Source organism: Belonocnema kinseyi, chromosome 3 (genome assembly GCF_010883055.1).
Source record: "Belonocnema kinseyi isolate 2016_QV_RU_SX_M_011 chromosome 3, B_treatae_v1, whole genome shotgun sequence".
Taxonomy (NCBI): Eukaryota; Metazoa; Arthropoda; class Insecta; order Hymenoptera; family Cynipidae; genus Belonocnema; species Belonocnema kinseyi.
Genome location: NC_046659.1, coordinates 90032259 through 90053915, shown reverse-complemented (window position 1 = coordinate 90053915; position 21657 = coordinate 90032259). Strand labels below are relative to the sequence as shown.

At 34.3% G+C, this 21657-nt stretch overlaps 1 protein-coding gene across 3 annotated transcripts in view; it reads left to right on the top strand.

The window, feature by feature from the left end:
• Positions 1 to 19588, top strand: part of LOC117169356 (3-phosphoinositide-dependent protein kinase 1) — an 82683-nt gene extending 63095 nt beyond the window's left edge. For 2 of the 3 annotated variants that reach the window (XM_033355698.1, XM_033355696.1), the window contains exons 2-3: positions 15027 to 15272; positions 15372 to 19588. In XM_033355698.1, coding sequence (XP_033211589.1) covers positions 15096 to 15272; positions 15372 to 16805 — 1611 coding nt within the window. In that variant the 5' untranslated portion in view covers positions 15027 to 15095 and the 3' untranslated portion in view covers positions 16806 to 19588. Of the gene's footprint in view, positions 1 to 10722; positions 10952 to 15026; positions 15273 to 15371 lie in introns of those variants that run through there. The other variant, XM_033355697.1, reaches the window with a different exon arrangement.
• Positions 19589 to 21657: the final 2069 nt, after the last annotated feature.

The following is a 21657-nucleotide window of genomic DNA, read 5'->3' as shown; positions in this document are numbered from 1 at the left end:
CTCTATCCCATCCACACACTACTCCTTTCCCCTGCCGAGTGAGTCACGCCTACCCCGAAAGGGAAATGGCTTAATGGTGTAATAATAATAATAATAATACTTTGCGTCAAGTAAATGTTTTTAGATCAAATAAATGGTAGTAAAAACGTTTTCTTGATTCAATGATCATTTTTCTTCTGTGCAGTTTTTTAGACGGTCCCATTACTGATAACAACTCCTTTCAATAACTGTTTTCTCACATCATCCAAATATCTCTCTGAAGGAAGTGATGCGAAATCAAAAATAATATACAAGGTAAACTGCCTTCAAAAATAATCTTCAGTCAAAAACAAGGCGGTTTTTGAAAATATTTTCGTTTTTTTCCCTTGAGCGTGATATGTGCGATAATTGGAAGCGCGATAACGTTGTCTGAAGAGAAGACATTCCCACGATGCGGCTGAAACAAGTTTAAGTAAAAGTTAAAGCTAATGAGATGTTTTTTTATTATGTTAGTCTGACATCCGACCAACATTGTAAGAACAAAATTTAAATAATCGATGCGTATCTTTTTTAAGAAAGTGCATTTTTGTATTTAATTAATGAATATAAGGGTGCGCCCAGATCCTCAGACTGAGAAAAAAGTTTCTTTGATTCAACCAAATTTTTATTGTTTTAACCAAATATTTTGGCAGATGGAATATTTGGTAGATTCAACCAAAAATTTGTTATGGATAAATGAAATATTTTGCTAAATAAAAAAATTTTTCTTTAATTTTACCCAATTTCAATACTATATCACAGAAAAAAGTTTTTTCAATTCAAGCAAACTTTTTCTGAGTGTGCATGACACTTTTTGTAATGATTTTTTAATCACCCCTCCCTCCTGTGACAATTTGTGTCATTTCAGAGACCCCCCCCCCCCTTCTCCTCATAATGTCATACGACACTAGGAGCTGACCCCCTTGTATTTTTAAATACGAAATATAAATTTAATATTATATAACCATTACTCGAACAATGAATAATGATCCTAGTATGAGAATGCTTTTAATTAAATGCTGTATACATTTTGATCATTTCAGGGCATTAATATTGATTAAAAATTAACTTGAATCACAGAATAACTTAACAGATTAAGGTTCATCTATAAGCTGCGTTCTTAATTTAGGGGGAAGGTGTACTTTAACCTGTTTTTCCAAATTTTTTATTTTTTTTCCTGTTTTCAAGAAACTTCCGCTTTTTCTCATTTTTCGCTTACATGTGAAGTGAATTAATGTAACTTAATATGAAAATCCAACTTTTCTTGATTAAAGCTCATTTTTGTTGTTCAAAAGTTGTAGAAAATTTCAACTGTTTCTTCGAAAATTCATGCATTTCTTTACAAATTCAACTATTTCGTTAGATTCATCTTTTTTGGTCCGAAATTCGAATGAATTGTTGAAAATTCGTATTTTTTCGATTGAAAATTTGATAGTTTTAGTTGAAAAAATCGTAAATTTAACTACTTACTAGAAAGATGAAAAATCTTTTTTTTGTGTTATAAATGGTATTATTTTTATATAAATTGTGTTTGTTTTTTTCGTTATAGAATTAATTTTGTTTAATAAAAATGAAACTATTTCATTTTTGGTGAAAAATTGGAATTTTTCGTTGAAAATTTTTGTATTTTGTGTAAAATTCGGCTTTTCATGTTAAAATTTTTTTTGTTGAAATATTGTTACATCTTTCGTTGAGAATTAATTTGTTTCACTTGAAAAGTTAACTACTTGGTTTCAAATTGAACTAATTTATCAACAATGCATTTTTTGGTTGAAGGTTGATCTTTTTATTTGAAAATTCAACTTATGGGTCTTAAACTATGTTTTTTGTCGACATTTTTTATTCTTAATTGAACTCTTACATTGAAAATTCATCTTTCTCGATTGAAAATTGTTTCTTGTTGAAAATTCTTCTTCTCCGATATAAAAGTCTACTGTTTTCTGAAACATTCGACTTTTTAACCCTAATTTGTTAAAATTTGGTTGTAAATTGGTCTCTTTGTTGAATTCAACCGGTTGATTTTTTTTTATATGTAATGTTCAGATTAAAAATTTAATTTTTCTATTTTTAGTTGAGAATTTATCTTTTTTGTTTGAAAATTCGCCTTTTGGTATCAAATTAGTCTTCTCGGTTGAAAATTCAGCCATTTGGTGAAAAGTCTAACTATTTTGTTGTAGGTTCAATTATTTTGTATAGATTTTTTAGATTGATCTAGAATTCCCGTGTTATGTATTTAAATAACACATTCGTTCCGTAACACTGCTCCGATTTAGGTTGCTGATCAATCTCTCACGCATCACCAGACATTCTTTCTACAAGCGCAATACCACAAACTGCAGTCGCACTCTTAAGATGACATCACGGATTATGGCCGATGCGCCATCTATATCTTTATTGTGTATCAACGCGTTTCAAGTTGCCACATCCATACGGTCTTTATCCTATTTTAAAAATGTATTTGCACTTCCGGTTTCTGTAAGTACTCAATTTTGATTAGAGTTTTTTTCGTTTTTATTGTTTCTCGCTCTTCTTCATCCCTAACGTAAGTTCATTTTAGAGACTAGAAGGTATAATGACCAGTATTGCATTCAGAACCCCTCATGGCCCTTATGTCCATTACTATCTAGCTGTCTTAGTTTTTCATCCGTAACAACGAAGTAAATTATGCTGTGGTTATCTCCTCTACACCAGGTGCACACGTGGGTAATTTTATGCCTAAACCAAGTATTTGTATTGAATTACCCCTTTTCTAAGCATAAGCTAACTAATATTTTTCCGTTGCCATTTGTTCTTGGCTCCCTAAAATTACCTAGGACCCTTTCTTTACCCTGACGTTGCATTCCAACCCATCTATTCATATCTTTTTGTAAATCTTTTAAAATTATTCTGAACTTTATTCTAGAAAATTTAACTTTTCAGGTTGAAAATTCATCTCTTTTCTAAAAATGCGCTTTTTTGGCTTGAAAATCATACTATTAGATTAAAAATGCGACTATACTAACATTTTGTGACGTTCTTCAGAGTTTCAAAGACTTTTTTTAAACCCAATTCAGCCTCATCGCGATTTCATGGTGGGAACCTTTCCCAGAAGAGCCTAAAAATGCAGCTGATTTCTTTTTATCGCATAGCGACAGCAAACGGATCTTGAATGTGTCATGGACTTTGCCATCTCACGAAGCGCGATCGTCATGTAAAATAAAACTCACGGACGTAAACAAGATACTGATGATCGAATGAAGCAATAGCGTTATAAATTGGCGACCAACAAGATTAAATTCGCGCCACTGTGATTGTATCCTCTTAACTGACTATCGCGAAAACCTGAATTGAGCTGATCTTACACTGTCATTGCATTCGAAAAAAGTATCGTTATTTGATGCTCACAATTTAATAATTGGCAATGCAAAACGATTAGAGTCGCTATATTCGCTTAGGGGGCATCTAAAAAATTACGTTATTAATTTTATGCCGGGGGGTGGGGGGGGGGGGTGCATCACGAATGCTGCGAAAGATTGCCCTTCAACGGTACAGTTTAATAATAACTTGATATAACTGGACAAGTTTGAAAAGCAGTTTCATGTTTCAGACTTCGCAATCTTTCTCCTGTTCCTCTCATTGTCCTTTATTTAAAGAATTCTTCTTTTTTCTAGAGTTTACCAAGAAGCGAACTTTTGAGAATGGCACAAAGAACCAAAATAGGGACCCTTAAATGCGAACTCAATTCATAGAACAAAATAAAAAAATTGAACTTGTTTTGGTTGAAAAGTCTACTATTATGTTTATGATTTGGAATTCATCTCGTTTAGTTGAAAGTTCTACTATTTGGTTGGAAATTCAATTTCTTTTAGTTAAAAATGCATATTTTGGGTTAAAACTTCAACTGATTTGTCAGAAATTCTTCTTTTTGTCTTCAAATTCAACAATAATTCGTCTTTTCGGCTTTAAAATTCAACAATGTTCTTGAAAGTCGATGTATTTTGTTGAAAATTCTAATTTTTAAAGAATATTAATTTTCTTGCTAGAAAACTCATCTTTTTGGTTGAAAAGTAAACTATTTATTTGAAAGTTAATCTCGTTTGAAAATTCAACTACTTGGTTGCAACTTTACTGAGTTATCGAATTTTAAGCTAATTTAGCAATTGAATGTCCACACTATAACGAAAGCTGATATTAAATTTTTGCTCTGTGTTCGTTGAATTAATACTCAGTTCTAAAAGTACAAAAATTTTTAATTTAATAAAAAAACGCTGCACATAGTGTTGGATAACTAAAGTCATATTTGAACCAACTCTAATAAAAAAGCTCATTACCTATGAAGTTTAATGCACTTTCTATATATTTGACAGTAAACAATTATTTGATTAAAAAATGTCATTAAATTATTTAATTAAAAAAAATGTGGAAAAAAAGAAACCTCTAAATGTTTTTGATTGTTGCTACGTGATTTTTCATCGTGATAAAATAAACTATCTATATTGTGAAAAAGGTGTGTTTTTCTATAGAATATCGCGAACAAGTATACATTTTATTTTAAATTATTACATACATTTATTTATAATTACACTAACGATTTCTACTATATGTTTCGGGAGAATTAATTTTTCACAATAACACAGTGTTGTCGGTCTAATGACAATTCGTTGGAAAAAAATTGTAGGAATTGTTTACAATGGTACTTGTCTGCGATCTTCGTGACAAGTATGAATTTAACATTTCTGGAAGGTGAGAAATGTAAAAAATGTATTATTGTCAAGTTAGAAAAAATTCGGCACATTCCGAGCTCTCGGAATGTGTCTAGACATGTAATGATTTTGTGGAGTTCAAAGTACAAGAATTTTAATTCAAGCATATACAATGTTCAGAAAACGTCATCAAAGTTATCAACAGCCGGACAAAAACAGAGTACGAATGTGTTTCGTTCTAACTGCAAATAGACGGATTTTCCTCAATAAAAACATCTGTTCCCAAACTGAATATTTAAGTTCAAATGAGTCATTGGTATCGTCATCCTATGGATTAAGATTGTTTTTGCGCTGATGATTTCAGCGACTCTGGAGCGGCTGTAGAGACTCTTGAATCTGATGGGTTAATTACTTGGACTTTTGGTGTACACCACCTTGCAAGATTGCATGGGTTTGCAAAATATTGCATGAGATTGGAAAAGATTCCATGGATTATCGGAAATTCACAATAAAAAATCACTAAATAGAAAACTAGAGGTTGTCATGGCGAATTTGTGAAGCTCTTTGCCTGGGGTTATTTCTAGAGAGATTGATCAGGGATCTGGGTCGGAGCGGTGTTGCGGAACGATTGCTTCGTACAATTCCCTTCCTCACTTTTCTCGACTGATTCCCGGCTAGTACCGAGTGATAATCAGTATTGAAATAAATATAATAAAAATATTGAAGAAATGAAATTGAGAGTAATTTTTTCTGAAATCTTAAAAATAATTAAAGGTTCTATAAATTTTAATCTCCTTAATCTTCTATGCTTGAAATGTTGAAATCCACTTAAATCACTTTAAATGAAATTTAATTTATTTCATAAAGTATAAATCGCTTGAAAGTCTTTGTATATAAATTGAAATAAACTTATTCATTGCATTTTTCTAAAGAAAAAAAAACGTTTAAATCGCTACGGAATCCTTAAAATAATTGAAGAATTAATAAAATCCTTTTATCTTCGGAAAACGTACAAATCCATTTTAAAAAGTGTAAATCATTTGAGTCCGCTTTAAAAAAAATAATACCCGTTGAAATCTCTAGAAATATTTGAAATCCTTTTAGAGGTGTAGGTGTAGGTGTACTAAAATCCCTGAATCTTGTGAAATTCATTAAAATTTCTTGAAATCGCTAGGAATCAATTTAAATTTAATATATTTCCTAAAGTTCTTTAGAAGTCCTTTGAAATCATTGTAAATTTTACCAAATTCTTTGAAATGTTTTGAATTGAAATAAATCTGTTTACTAATAATCTCTAAAACGCCGTTTAAATTACTATAAATCTTTAAAATGTTATAATCTCGTAACATTCTTTGAAACACCTTAAAATCGATTGAAATATTTGAAATTGCTTCAAATGTAGTTTAATTTATTTTCTTCGTTTAAATGCCATCTTTATTGGTCTAACATTCACGTTTTTTTTATTCGTATGCTTGGATGGAAAGTCCATATTTTTCTATTAAATAATCTTTTTTTTTATTATTAATTTCTGTTGATTGGAAATGAACTATTTTGTTCAAAATGGAATATCTTTTGACTTGAAATCTAATGAATTAACTGTTTTGAGAGCATTTTGGTCTATGAAGTCTGAAACCGGGAATAATGTAATTTTCGACCGGCAAAGCCAGGAAATAGCCTGGATTTTTTTTTAAGTTCGAGTGGTCATCCTGTTATATAATGTAAGATCAATGTCTGAAGATTTATTATCATATTATTCATTGATTATAAGCGATTTTCATTTTCCTTCATTAAAATAATGAAGAGTGTATCTGTCTTCAAATAAAGTTTCTCTGTCCTCGATTAGATTCGACGAAACCCTGACCTTAACACTGTCAAAAGTACTTGCACTTGCCAATTCGTTGTGTATGCAATATCTAGAAACCAGACGGTATAATCGTTGAGTACAGCCAAGTAGCCAATAATAGTACAATCACATGGAGAGAAAAATGTGATTCATAACATTTCGTAACTCAAGATACATGAAAAATAGAAAATAATTGCGAATTCTTCTGGAACTTCTATGTTATCCCAGGAGGATTTTATTCTAAAAAGTAATTAATGTTTATCGATAATAATTGCATATACGTTCGCAACTATTACATTCCGTTCGCAGCATGGATCTGTTTTAAATGTTTGAAATTTTATGACAAAATTATATTAATAATATTGTATACGAATACCCTAAAAAAATGTTCTGGTTAAATCGATCAGAATTCTGGATAAATTTGTCCTTACTATTTTTTCTGGTTAAAGTAATCAGAATTTCTGGTTAATTTAACCAGAATTTTGGTTACTCTAACCAGAAAAAATAGTAAGGGCATATTTAACCGGAATTTTGGTTAATTTAACCAGACATTTTTTTGAGTGTATGTTTCTTTCATTTTCCTTTTCAGTCCAGTCATAATAAATAAACTTTTAAAATCTATTACAATTAAAATATCTCAATTTCTTGAATTCTGTCAAATCCTTAAATATGTTCAATTCTGCATTTCCTTCAAATTCCTTGAATATTCTGAACCTCGGGAATTTCCTGATTTCCTATAAGAAATCAAAAGGATTTGAAAGAGTTTGAAAGCTTTCCTGTCAATTCAAAAGAAATAAAGAATGAAATAGAATATATATAGAATTTAAAGAGTCAAAAAGAATTCAAAATTACTAATTTTAAAATCCTATGTACATATTTTAAATTGAAATATTTCACTCTATAATAACTTTAAATTTTAATTCGGCACAATTAATAAATGTCGAAAAAGCATTAAGAACTGAATATTTCTGAGGTACTGTTCCATTTTTCCAAGCCCCTTTCCCCATTAATCTGTCAAAAAATGACTTGGATTTAAGCAATTCGGATTTGCGTCGTTTCATGAATTATTGCCGCGGCGGTTTCATGATGCGGGGAGCGCGAGAGGCTCTGCTTAGCCAAGCGTGACAAATAGCAAGAGGGCTGCACTTTTCGCGCGTTATATGTAACAGGTTGTTTCATGCATTCAAATCCAACATAAATGTGTCGGCCCTGTCTGATTACGATTCTGAGAGTCTGGATTTAAGATCAAGGCTACTGCAAACCATGCCTTTAACCATTCTTACTTCGAAGTTTCAGTGTATTAATATGCAACCCAATTTTTTCCACGTTGTAGCACGCATATATTTGCTAGAGAAATATAAAGAATGTTTTCCTATAACAGTTTTTTAAAGAATCTGTTCTATATGTTGGATTTAAATTTAATTTAGTAGTAGTAGTAGTAGTAGTAATAGTAGTAGTAGTAGTAGTAGTAGTAGTAGTAGTAGTAGTAGTAGTAGTAGTAGTAGTAGTAGTAGTAGTAGTAGTAGTAGTAGTAGTAGTAGTAGTAGCAGTAGTAGTAGTAGTAGTAGTAGTAGTAGTAGTAGTAGTAGTAGTAGTAGTAGTAGTAGTAGTAGTAGTAGTAGTAGTAGTAATGTAGTAGTAGTAGTAGTAGTAGTAGCAGTAGTAGAAGTAGAAGAAGCAGTAGTAGTAGTAACAGTAGTATTAGTTCAGTTTAGTACACACAATTTGGTGCAATGACCTCCATCCGAGTAAAACCGATTTAAGCGGTGCTTATTAACACAATGTTTTGTACGTAATTTGTGAACGACTGAACGCCATAGATGAGAGAAACTCCCTCCTTGCAAGTCTTCAGAGCTTAAAATGAATGAATGAGTAAAAAATTAATTCTGACACGTGTTATGCTTACAATAAAAAAGTAAAGCTGAATGGAACATTTCACATAACTCATAGGTATTTAGAGATTTAGGCCTTAGCAATGGACAATGATTGGGCGTGTAAAAGTCACATTACGTGACAAGAAAAATAAGATGATGTAGTATTAAGGGGCTAAAGATTACTAATCGAATTCAGGTGTACATCTGTTTCTGAATTCTCTTCAGAATTCACTTTTATTGACTTTGAAGAAGATATACCAAATTATTATTGAATCCTTGAATTCAAGGATTTATATCCTGCAATCCTACATACTATAAAGTAAATATAGAATAACCAGTTTACTCGGATCTAGACTTGGACTTGTAAACAAATCCATGGACTAATGTTGCATAATAATATAAAGAAAAACAACAAGGATGAAAACAACAGAATGGGAATGCAATTGTGACCCATGGCTGCACACACTCAGAGGCATACAAACACAGAGTCCGTTACTCGTAGTGGATATTTCCAAGAATGCGCTTATAAACACACTATGAAGAATGGTGTGCGCATGCGACATACGAATCGCCTTTGCCGCCTTTGCCTTCCACGATCCTCGACCTCTCTACGGTTGTATTTTCCCCTCTCCAAGTCCATCCGTGGGTGGCAATCGTTCTTGGCGCCGTCAGACCAAGTTCCCCACTCTGATCCCACTCGCTAGTTGCGCATGCGCACATAAGAATCTGACAGTTTGAAATCCTACCCAATCCTACCCCTCTGGCGCCATTACTGGCACTGCCGTTAAGCCACGTTACGGTTACGCACTGAGAATTTCAAATTGCATAAAGCCAGACATAAAGATTCCTAAAATTGTAAGAAAAACAGAATCTTTTAAAAAATAATACTGTAATTTGTTTACAAATTTGTCATCCTGGGCTGTTCAATATCAAGAATTATGTAGCGTACTTTAGGGTTTGGGGAGCTGTATGTCAGAGTAGAGCCAAATACATTTTCTGGAGTTGGGGAGGTGGAAAATATATTTATCGATAGTGGAAAAACCTGTGCAAAAACCATCCTACATTGCAGGAGAAGGTCAAAGTTAGAAAAAAGCCAGCTTAGTGTTTACTCTCCTGGATTTACCCCTAGGCCTATAGACCCACCCACACCTTATGGACTAAGGCGTGGGTGGGCCTAAAATTCCTAAAAAGGGATTTGCGTAATACTTGAATGACCCCAAGTATTTTCGCTTAATCACCAGGTAACTTTGCTATTTAATTAAATAGAAATATGATTATGGTTATTGTTATTGAAAAATATATTATTTATTTATACAAATTTCAGCTCGATTTTATAAAAATAAATAAAAGGACAAATGTTACATATTTTTGTTTACGCTCAACAACACGTGTTCACAAGTACGTAAATATGTAATATAATAAACGGCATAGTAAAACATCACTTAAAGATTAATCATTTTAGTAGAAAATTGAACTATTTTGTTAACAATTCCACTATTTTGTTGAAAATTCGCGTCTTAAGTTTCAAAGTTCAACTATATTTGGTTGTAGCTGCAACTGTTTGGTTAATAATTAATTTTTTTCATTCAACTATTACTATTTGTTAAAAAATTTAGGAGTTAAACAATCTTTTTCTTGTTTGAAATTTATCTGTTTTATTAAAACATAGTCTTTTTGGATAGAAAGTTCACCCCTCTTGATTGGAAATTCATATTTTTTGGTAGAAATTTCCTTGGTAGAAAATTAATCTTTCTTGTTTAAAGTTTAGGTAAAAAGCTTTTCAAAATACCGTAACGCGGTTTTTGATTGGCCCCTTATTTTGTAACGCTTCTGCTTAAAAAACCCCTTTTTCTTAAAACCCTAAATTTTGTTATTTACAACTAACATTGTGCAGTATTTATAAGTACATCTCTTTCAAATATTATTTAATGAAATTATCAAAGCTCTTTGAATTGTTTGTTACCATCTGAAATGGTGCCAAAAAATATTTAATTTGGAACTGCACACTTTGAAATCAGACCTGTAAAATGTGTGTCGAGTTACAGACAAATTTTAGGCCCTGCACGTGCCTGCACCTACTATCTCCATACATAGTGCATGCACACATTGTACACATATTTTCACATTATTTTTTCACAGTCACAGCCGATCACAATGTATGAAGCCTTCTTCCCCTCTCGAATTCATGGGTTGGGTGGGAGGGAAGAGAGTGATGGGAAAGAAGGAGAAGAGTAGAAAGAAGGGGAAGTCTACTGCTCAAGTGCGTATGGTGGGGAGAAAGCGCGGGTTAGCAGCCGGGATACATCGTCCGTGGAATTCAGTAAGCGAACGGATCGAAATAGCTGCGGACGTGTTTTGAAACTCGGACTCGGGCTCCGAGAACAATAACAACGCCTTGTGATTTTTCAAGTTACGCGTAAACAAGTTGGTTTTTCATCTATCAATAGTGGCTTTAAACATTCAAACTGGATTCCAACAAGCAGTACATGTCGCGATTACATCGCGGCTACAGGAGGCTTAAAAAGTTATTCAAGGTAAGGCAAAGTGAAGGCTACATTTCACTTTTACCGAAAGTTTACTTGCCGAAAGTGGGAGATTTTAAATGAAACGCAAATGTGTGGACTCTACCAAAAAGTGAAACCAGTTACCAAACACACCAGAAGGAATAATTTTCAAGTGATTGTGATGACGATTTAAGTTCTTTCGTTTTCCTTGCGTTTTGTGAAATTCGATAAAAAATGGATAATACAATATGAGAAATATATTACTAAAGTGTTTATTTTATTTACTGAGAATACGTTTTTAATACAAAATTTAATTCATTGTACAAGATGTTTTCTAATAAGTTTTTTTTCTGTGATGTTTCCAAACATACGCGAAAGTGCGCATGTGGACCATATACAGGGGCATCTGACCCTCTGCAATGGTTTCGCACTTACATGTGTCAAATGAGAACGCTCTAAATTACGCATTTAAAGCTAAAAGGATAATTTCAGTGTTATAATATACAGTTTTTTACATCGAATTTCACAAAAAGTCTGTATAAGGAAACATTTATTTTTTCAATCTGTTCCTATTAAAAGAGGGTGAGGTCGCCATGCCGCGATCGCAGACCTCGGAATTCAACGGCATCCTTTCTACAATCATGAATAATTTAAGCTAAGAATTTTAAATTGTTTCTTTACCCCTTCCCAGCAAGATCTGCCACTCGAATTCTCTTTTTTGCTCGAGTCACGATCACGCTGAGGTTTGGGTTATGGCTCGCGAATACCGTTTTTCTGAAATCCAGATCAGCACGAACGATCTTGAATTTATTCTTGGTGTGGACTAATTCGTTAAAATGTGAATGTTATTTCCTCAAGATAAGGGACTTCATAATTTATAACTTAATATCACGCTCTTGGGGGGCGTGAGGATATTTCAATTACCGTGACGTGGTTTGTGACTCCCCTAAAAGAATAATTCTCTTGTTATTTGAATTAGTCTTGCTTATCAAAAAAGTTTTAAAAATACTGAAAGTGGAGTAGACCGTCCTCATTGAATTTTTAACAACATGTTCACTTCCTTCGATAAAGCCTTATTATTCAACACAGAAATAGATCGTCATAATCACTTTGTTTTGATTTTTTTCAAGCCTCTAACATAGTTTTTCCAATCCGGTAAAAAACCTTTTTTTTAAATTGGACGACAAAAAAATAACTAATAATCCAGAATTGAGATAATTTTTTTGTTAGTGTTTATTCATTTTCCCGTATTGCTTCGAAGTTTCTATTCGCGGTATGTTGGAGCGCCTCATTTACACATTTGCCGCCCCTTCGATTCGTGGCGGCAAGTATCAGCGTCTGCGAATGCAAAACATTTCATTCACGGGCAAAAGTTGCCGCTCCTGTTGGCTGCCTTAGCTGGCATAGAGAGTTATTTGCATCGAGTGCATGTTATTGAGCCGGCAAAGCCAAGAGAAGGGATCAAAGAATAACCAATAGCGTAACCAAGCCAAGATTCTGTTTTGCAACAGATATGCAGCAGTTTAAATAGCTGAAATTTTATAAGGATCTTTAAATCCCAGCGAGAGAGAAGGAATGCTAACGATTTTTTTGTTGCTTTTTTCTTTTTCAAACAATATTTTTCGGGTATTGATGACGATGCTGACGGTAAAATCAACAAAACCCTCGGAAAGGAAAGAGAACCTATGAGTAGAACGAGTGAGAGGGAAGAGATGCGCAAGACTAAAATTAGAATGCTCGTTGGAATGTCGCTGTGTAATATAACGGGTGATTCTACTTCACTGAGAAGGGCATTTTGTTGTTCATATATGCAAGGGTACCGAACCTGCTTTTTAGATTTAATATATGCTAATTTCAGTCATCAAATTGAAGCAATTTCCGAAAGATATAAATTTGCGCCCTATTTAGAAAAAAAATAACAAGATCCACTTTGATTAAATAAAAAAAAATAGTAATAAATGTACCTTCAATTTTGCGGAGAAAATTGTTATGGGAAAGATTCTGCCAATTTGTTATAAAGCTGAGACGGAGCCGTTTAGGGAAACTTAGAAAATGCAGTTGAGTAAAACGAATTTGCCGAGAAGAATAAAAAAACATTTTCGGCAGAATGTATAATAAATGTGTGAAGTTTTCAAATCACAAAGCGGTTGGATCATGTTTATCTCGTCGAGGCGTGAGTTACAAATGTTAAAAATGTTCGTAGATACTAAAATAGTTAGTTTCAGGTGTTGCGATTCTTATTTCTAGGTGTCGAATGTCGATATCCACTTACACTTACATTTGTCCGATAGAAGCACGGCAAGGAGGGACAGAATAGATAAGCGACTAAACTAAATATAAACGAGCGGCCAAGACAAGTCAAGGCGAGATATCCGCAGGGCCGGTGCCTTCTCGGTTCTTGAGCAAATGCTCGACGAGGTCGACGGCCTAACACGCATCGTTGACGCCGTGGGGTTCGCTCGCCTCGTAACCGGCCTGGGAAGAGGCCCGTGTCTTGGTTGTACATTCCTCGCCGTCTTGTTCCTTTTGCATTTTTCATCCCTCTTTCGGAAGACACGCGAACACACTCTGGATCTTGAATTTCTTACTCGCAGGAACTTTATCCTTTCGCTTAAAATTTTAGGGTTCTACAAAACATTAAATAATTTCATGCAACCTGATTGGCTGGTTTTAAAGAGTGATGTCTTTTTTTCTCAGTATGAAGACTTAATTCGCGTGGGAACTCTTTGCTCTCTCATTCATGTCCCTGTTTCTTCCTACTACATTTTCCCTTCACTCACAAATCTCGCACACACAACAAACCCACTCCGTCTTCTTTGAGACTCTTTTGGTGGCTTAAGAGAGTAATATAACACCATCGCACACATTTACTATCTCAAGTCGGGGAATTTACGACGTCATTAAGAATATTTTCTACCCACAAGATCAAATAAGTACTTAAAGTAATTAAACCTGAAAAGGAATTTCTCCTCTGTGATATTTTCGTCGTGATATTACAGTAGTAAATCAAATTTTAAAATGAGAACACCAAAATATATAACTCGAATTGATAAATGTTAAAATAGAAGGCAACTAGATTCAGAAAAAGGCAGTTGACAAAAAAACATCAACGACATGAGATGCATTATATTTGTTGTCCTGAAAGTTGAAGATCAAGATAACCCCCTAACGATCAAAAGAGATTCCTAGCGTGATAGATACTTTGTATTTAAAGTGTGTTTAAATTCAAAGTGTCAATGAACAGTCTACACACATTTTAAGCTCCCCTTGGCCTGCCCCACAGCTGTTGCTAGGCCAATAACGCGTAAACAAGTCACGAGGCCGTTGGCTGATACCTCCTGGCTTATCCTCTTTTTCTCTCTCTGTCGCTCGACACGATTACGAAGCCGGAAGTAAGTAAACGACGTCTCTTATCTGCCTTCGTGTTTGTGAGGTCCTGTGTCCATTAATAAAAATCTTGTTCCCTATTCATTAAGCAAGAGCACATCTTTGACCCTACATTTCTAATCTTGCGGTATTTTTACATATATACTTTTAAGAAGGTATCGGTCCTTCTGTATTCGGTAACCACTATGAAATCGTATCTACTATGGAATGAAAGTATTCTTCATCAATTCAAGATAATCTCACTCTCATGATGTTAAACAGTTTGAAGAAGAAAAAAGTAGAATGACCCTTGGACATATGTTACATATGTCAACACATTTCATTAAAACAAATTGTTAAAGTATGTCCCCATTGAATGAACGCTTGCGTAGTTCATATCTCGATCGTTGCCGTTGAGACAGTCTGTTCTCTCCACGTCATGTCAGGGCCACGTGCCTGATCCTGTATGACATCATTTCCGTCGCGATTTCCCGGTACGACGAGAGTGGCCGTTAGCGGATGAAAGAATCAAATACCCAGCCAGACCGGACATGCCGACGAGGACTGTAAAGATATAAAAAAAATTAGCGGCATTATAAAGATGTCTTGTAAACAAATAAGACCTTGTTACAGATCCATTCATTATCAGCTTACATCAAATACAGTTGTTAATTGATATTTATCAAATTGTTATTGTTTTATCTAAAAACTAATTGTGATGTTTTTGTTTTTGTTGCAGCGTGTGGCGAATCAGACGCTTACCGCTTCGCCACAGCCGGCAGTAACGGTGGAGGGGCCGGGGTCTAAAATGTCTCCACCGACTAACGACGTTACCAACGGGGTAATGGCGCCCCCGAGCAATCTTGCGCCCCGGGTTCCATCCACCACGAATCCGGCCCTTACAACCATCAACCCACCCACCCATAAGCGCTCTGCTACTGATTTTATCTTCGGCAAAGTGATCGGCGAAGGCAGCTTCTCTACCGTAAGTTTTTTTTTTATATATTTGTGAGTCGAGTTTATTTCAAAAGTACGCAAGAAATTACTGTTTTATGGCACATCTCTGTTTTTTTTGGAATTACAGGTTTACATTGCCAAGGATATCCATACTAATAGGGAGTACGCAATCAAGGTCTGCGAGAAGCGACACATCATCAAGGAGAAGAAGACAGAGTACGTGAAGCGGGAAAAGGAAGTGCTGAATATGTTGGCAGGTGCGAAACATTCGTTTGTCCGGCTCTTCTGCACCTTCCAGGACCCGGATCGATTGTACTTTGCCTTATCGTATGCGAAAAATGGCGAACTCCTACCCTACATCACCAAAGTCGGCTCCTTCGACATCGAGTGCACGAAATTTTACACAGCTGAAATTCTCCGGGGCCTGGAGTACCTTCACGGCCTGGGAATCATTCATCGTGACCTGAAACCCGAGAATATCCTCCTTGACGAGAAAATGCACGTGCTCATCACGGACTTTGGCAGTGCCAAAATTCTCAAAGAAGATCCTGAGACGACGGTGCTGCATCCTGCGGACGGAGATGACGAGGAGAAGCAGTACAGAAGACCAAGAAGAAATTCTTTTGTTGGCACCGCGCAGTACGTGTCGCCGGAACTCTTAACGGACAAGCCGGCAAGTAGAGCGTCCGACCTCTGGGCCCTCGGCTGCATTGTTTATCAAATGGTCGCTGGTCTACCACCCTTCCGCTCGAGAAGTGAGTACTTGATTTTCCAGCAGATACTGAAGCTCTCGTATGAGATTCCCGACGGTTTCTCGGAACTTGCCAAGTCTCTGGTCGGCCAGCTTTTGGTGCTTGATCCATCACAGAGGCTGGGCGCTCAGGACGAGCATGGATCCGGATATCCGAGCATCAGGGCTCATCCGCTCTTTGAGGGCATCGACTTTGAAACACTTCACGAGCAGAATACACCACCGATCTATCCGTACTTGCCTGGGACTTCGGAGAATGAGGAATTGAGATCACAGTATCGAGTGCCAGATCATCTGGAGCCGGGCCTCGACGATAAACAAATCACGAGATTGCTGGGTTTGGATATTGGCGAGGAGCGAAAATCGCAGGGAAAGTCGGAACGAGTGGCGTTGGTGGAGGAGCCGAGGAAGAAGAAGATTGGCATTGCTGATTTGACGGAGGAGGACAGGAGGAAGCTGCTCGAGAAACAGCGAATGTCTAATCCATGGCATAAGTTTGTCGAGGGAAATTTAATTTTGAAGCAGGGATTCGTGAACAAGCGAAAGGGTTTGTTTGCGAGGCGACGAATGCTTCTTTTGACGACCGGACCTCGACTTTATTATGTCGATCCTGTTAATATGGTGCTGAAGGGCGAAATTCCCTGGAGTCCTGAGTTGCGAGTTGAGCCCAAGAACTTTAAGATCTTCTTTGTCCACACGCCCTGTCGAACATACTACCTTGAAGACCCTGAAGGTTTTGCGTTACAGTGGTGCGATGCTATCGAAGATATGAGAGTTCACAGCTATTCTCGGGAGAATTTGGCGGCTTGAAGCTAAGAGAGAGAGAGAGAGACCAGTCCAACACACAGTGAGTGAGTATATCGATTACTCGACGATCAGAGCATGGGAAAAAAATGGTGTCGTCGGGCCATTGCCTTGGGAGGAGGAGCGACGAGCGTATTCGAGGAATTTTCGGCATACAAGACTCAACTAGTTCAAGTTTTTTGCGTGACGTAGTAGTTCTCTGATAGTAAATTTTTCTAACGTGTAGATATTTTTTCCCAAATTAAGGGTAAATTAGGATCATTATGAATTATTATTGTAGTGAAAAGTCAAGATGGACGCTTAGGTAATTTTTTTTCTTTAGCTCTTTCAGCAAGAACTTTATTTTTTCGAGATTCTTGCACATTTTGGTCAGTGTTTTTCTTTGGATTTTCTTGCGTCCATCTTACATTAGCTAATTTTGAACTAGTAAATTTTTGTCATTTTGTCTGAAGAATATTATTTTGTAGATTAAAGAAAAAAAAGAAGAAGGAATTTAGGAAAAAAACTGACCAATTAGGCTTTTCCCGTGAGTCCTTGAATGGCGAATTTGAAAAAGCGAAACTTGTTGAAAAAGTCTTTAAGACCTTTGCTGTTATTTAAGTTAATGGAAAATTGAGGAGAGAAATTTAAAATATTCCAAGAGAGAGAGAGAGAGAGAGAGTAAATTTGAAAAAAATAAGTTTCGTAATAATACTGGAAAATGTAGTGACGATTGGTTCTTTATAGCTTTAATTTGATTTTAGTTGCGTAGTGAGGTCGTTTCAATCCTCGTCTTTAAATCGTCACAACATTTTCGAAATTGTATTGCGCTACACTGGAATTCTCCTTATTCTTGTATCATCATCATCATAATCATTATTATTATTATCATCATCATCATCATCATCATCATCATCTTGTTAACAACGAAATTGCTATAATGCATTTGACAAGAATTTTCCGCGTGCACTCTTTGACACTCTCAATGTCGAAATTGTCTGTCGTGTTATATTACTCAACAAAAACAACAGCGTTTCTCACGTTCATCATCGTACAAAATGAAGAAAGGTTACGCGCGACTTTACCTTTCCACAAAAAAGACTATTTGTTACACATAATAATAATCCTACTCTTATCGTGTTCAATGTTGCTATTTTTTTTTGTTTGTGTCAGCTTGCTACGCATTTCCTTCGTTCATTATTAATTTATGAAAAGCAATTTGTCCGTCGATATTTATTATCTTTTTCGTTATGATTACAATAATGATAGTTGTTATTCACTGATAAACTGTTGCTACCACCACTGCGACCATTGTGTAACTAGGATTACCGCTCCATCCAGTACATATTATATTATGTTTTCGTCGTTAGCAGTAATGCTAGAAATATTAAGAAGGAAAAAGATACTACTATTACTACTACCACCACCACCACCACCGCGTTTTGTCTATTGTCTTCAATGCCGAGTGTCCGCCATGTTTCAAAGAAATTGCGCCTGAGTCACAGCCTTGTTGTACATTATTTATACATATGTTACATAAATTACACATATATATGTATATGTTGTAAAGAAAAAAATCTATAAATATTTATAAACTGTAAATACTAGTTAGTGAAGAAGAGAGAGAAGTTGTATTAATGTTGATAGGTTGTAGGCTGTTACTTAGCTCGATTAAACTCGTTGCAATCTGATGGTGTGTGACTCAGTCGCAAAAGTCAACGGTGCGCGCCTTTCTTTCTGTCTGTCTCCACGTTTTGATTCTCGCTCGCGCGCGCGAAACAAAGACTTGAAAGAACCGAGTGTAATTGAGCGTTTTCCGATTTAAGCTTGGCCGAGTGTCTGTAGAAATGACCGAGTATTTGAATGAGTACTCGGCATTGTCCTCGGGTCCCAGCGACTTTGCTAAAATGACCGCTTTTGGTGGGTTGCGCACGGATTGGGCGGGCCAAATGCTGAGCGCTAAATCGCAGAACGCTGATTTCTTATTTCTTAATTAGCTTAGGTAGATAGTAAGTGTGTTGCGCGAGAGGGAATCTTTAGGATGGACGAAGGAAGGAAGGGACTAGACACTCGAAAATACCCGGCCCATTCTTTTTCAACTCCAACAAAACCTGTATAAGACTGGCTCCTTCGCTTTCGCGTTTAATCAGGAATAAATAGTTGTACTACTTGTTGCCTTAACTCGCGAAAAATCTCTTGTTGTAATATGTTGGAGTGGGAAAGAATGGTTCAAGTCTCTAAGCTCCATGCAATACAATTTTTTGAGATCCTCGTTTTTTGTTTTTGTTTCTTTACACACATAGATCTTGGAAAATTGATGAATTAAGGAAATATTTACTTTTTGAACGCCAAGAATGGGAATAGATACGTTTTTTGCTGAACGTAAACTTCCTCGACTCGTTTCTCTTTCTACCGAATGTAATAGTTTTTAGTTTGTATACAAACACCTCAGTTGTTCGCAGAGGACGAATTAAAAAAATGTTAAATTGTCAAAAAAAAACAAAAAAAAAGGCGAAATACGGAACTTAATTGAATTACACTTTCGGACATAAAACCGTGGAAAATTTTAAAAAGAAAATGAAAGCTAACGTGAAAAACGCTTCGACTATTAATCGCAGTATTACTAAATTTATGTAGGTACACATTGATAAAATGAGTACACTTTAGTTCCCATTTGCATGCATGAAGACACATGTATACCAAATGAGAACATAACACTGGATAAGAAGACTTTAGGTTACTATGTAGAAACTAAGTCTTGTTTACACTAACATCAAATTTATTTATATTAAATTTTTCGAAATGTCAAACATGTCTTTTTCATTCAACCCTTACCTTTATTCTCATACTTTCTTAGGAATATTAAATATTTTTGAGTTATGTTATTTTGAAATAATCAATAGTATTGATCACACAAGAGCTGCAGAGAGGCCTCGGAAGGGCCACAGTACACGAATGCTCCGTGGAGTATATTGCGCAATATTACGCATTGCAATTGGAAACGGTTCAGGGGGGCTAAACTGTTTGTGAGGGTGTCTGTTCCACCTACAGGGTGGTCGCTGGACCGGGAATTTTACAAATTTGTAGAAGAAAGATCTGTCCACGTTCGATTTTAACAGTTTTTAAATAATTAGTGAAATTGTTATGTTTTTCAATTATGCTACAATTTAGCTTAAAATGCGTAATTCAAAATTGTTTTACATTATAAATTTGCCATCAAACATTTTTATTTCTAAGCTTACATTTTTAATTTAAAGAATTTTTAAATGCTTACTTAAAGACTTGAACGAATAAAAAATAAAAGTCTGATGTTGAAAATTTTGGATAAAAACATTTTTATTTGATAAATACATTTTTTTAGTTTATCTGCATAATAAGTAATAAAAAGTTAATAAAAACGATTTTAAATCAATTCAGAATTTAAAAATTTTCAGATTTTAACGTTAAAACTTGAACGGTTTAAATTTGAACGTGTGACTGAAAGTTTATAAACTATTTTCAACTTAAAAATAACTTCGTAATCATATATGCTTAATTAAACGATTTTATTAAATTAAAAATATTGTTTCAGTCTAAAATATTCAATTTTTAACTCGTTTAATTTGAAATTTTTAAATGTTCAATTGTTATTTATACATCCAAATTGTAAATAAATTTTCTAAAATTTGCAGGATTATCTGAAAATTCTAGAAAAAATTCAATTCATTTTTACAGATATTTAGAAGCTCTGAACAAATTTCCAAAATAATTTTTAATTTAAAACAACTTCTAGATTTCTCAAGATTTTGAAACATACTTCTGAAGCTTTCCAAGGATTTTCAAACTATTTAAAAAGACAATAATTGAATTTCTAATTTAAGAAGTGTTTAGTTAAATTTTTTTCAATTTTTCCATATTTGATGTTCCTAGCTTAAAATTATATAAGTTTGAAAATTTTAAAGTTTATTAATTGATTTTTTAATTTAGAGCATTGAAAATGATAACGTGGATTTATATTTTTTTTATATTGAAAAATGTTAGTACCTTCAATTTTATACCCGTAAATTATTAAGCATTTGAATACAACATTTTTGAATTAAAAACTTTTAAATTTATTTCATCGATTAAAGCGGCCACCCTGACCTAAAAATTTCAGAATTTTTGTTCCAAATCAGAATTTTTTTAACAGCATGTTTTATTTTTTGTTAAATTGCAATATAAAATTGAATAATAATGATACTTCATTTGTAAAAGTTGCTTTCTATTGCTGTATTTATCTATTTTGTTGAATTTTTTGTTGTTGAAAGTTACAGGGTGGCCGCTGGACCGGGAAATGACTGAATTTAATTTTTTACCGAGAATTTTACAAATTTGTAGACCAAAAATTCCCCAAGTTTCATTTCAACGGTTTTTTTTTGTAAATAATCAGTTGAATATTTACCTTTTTCAATTATAATATTATTCAGTTTACAGTGCGTAATTCCAAAATTTATTATTTATATTATTAGTGGCGTTTAAAATCGACAATTTTGGATCAAAACCCTTTTTAGTTGATCAAAATTGAATATAAATTATAATGATTTTTGAAATTGAACTATAAATTAAGGATTAACAATTGAATAATAATAATTGATTTTAAAATATTCATTTAGTCTAAAAATTAAAATTTTGTAATTAAGAAAAATAACAATTGAACATTGAACTTTACAATTTTAATTGTTTTATTTAAAAATATATAATTCACAAGTAAAATTGTTGAATTTCGATGGCCTAATTATTAAATAAAATATAGATTTTTGCAGATTTCGAAACAAAATTAGAAGCTTTTTAAGAATGATGGAAGAATTTAAAAAAATAATAAACATTTTCTTAAGATTCCTAGAAAAATTGAAAATGACTT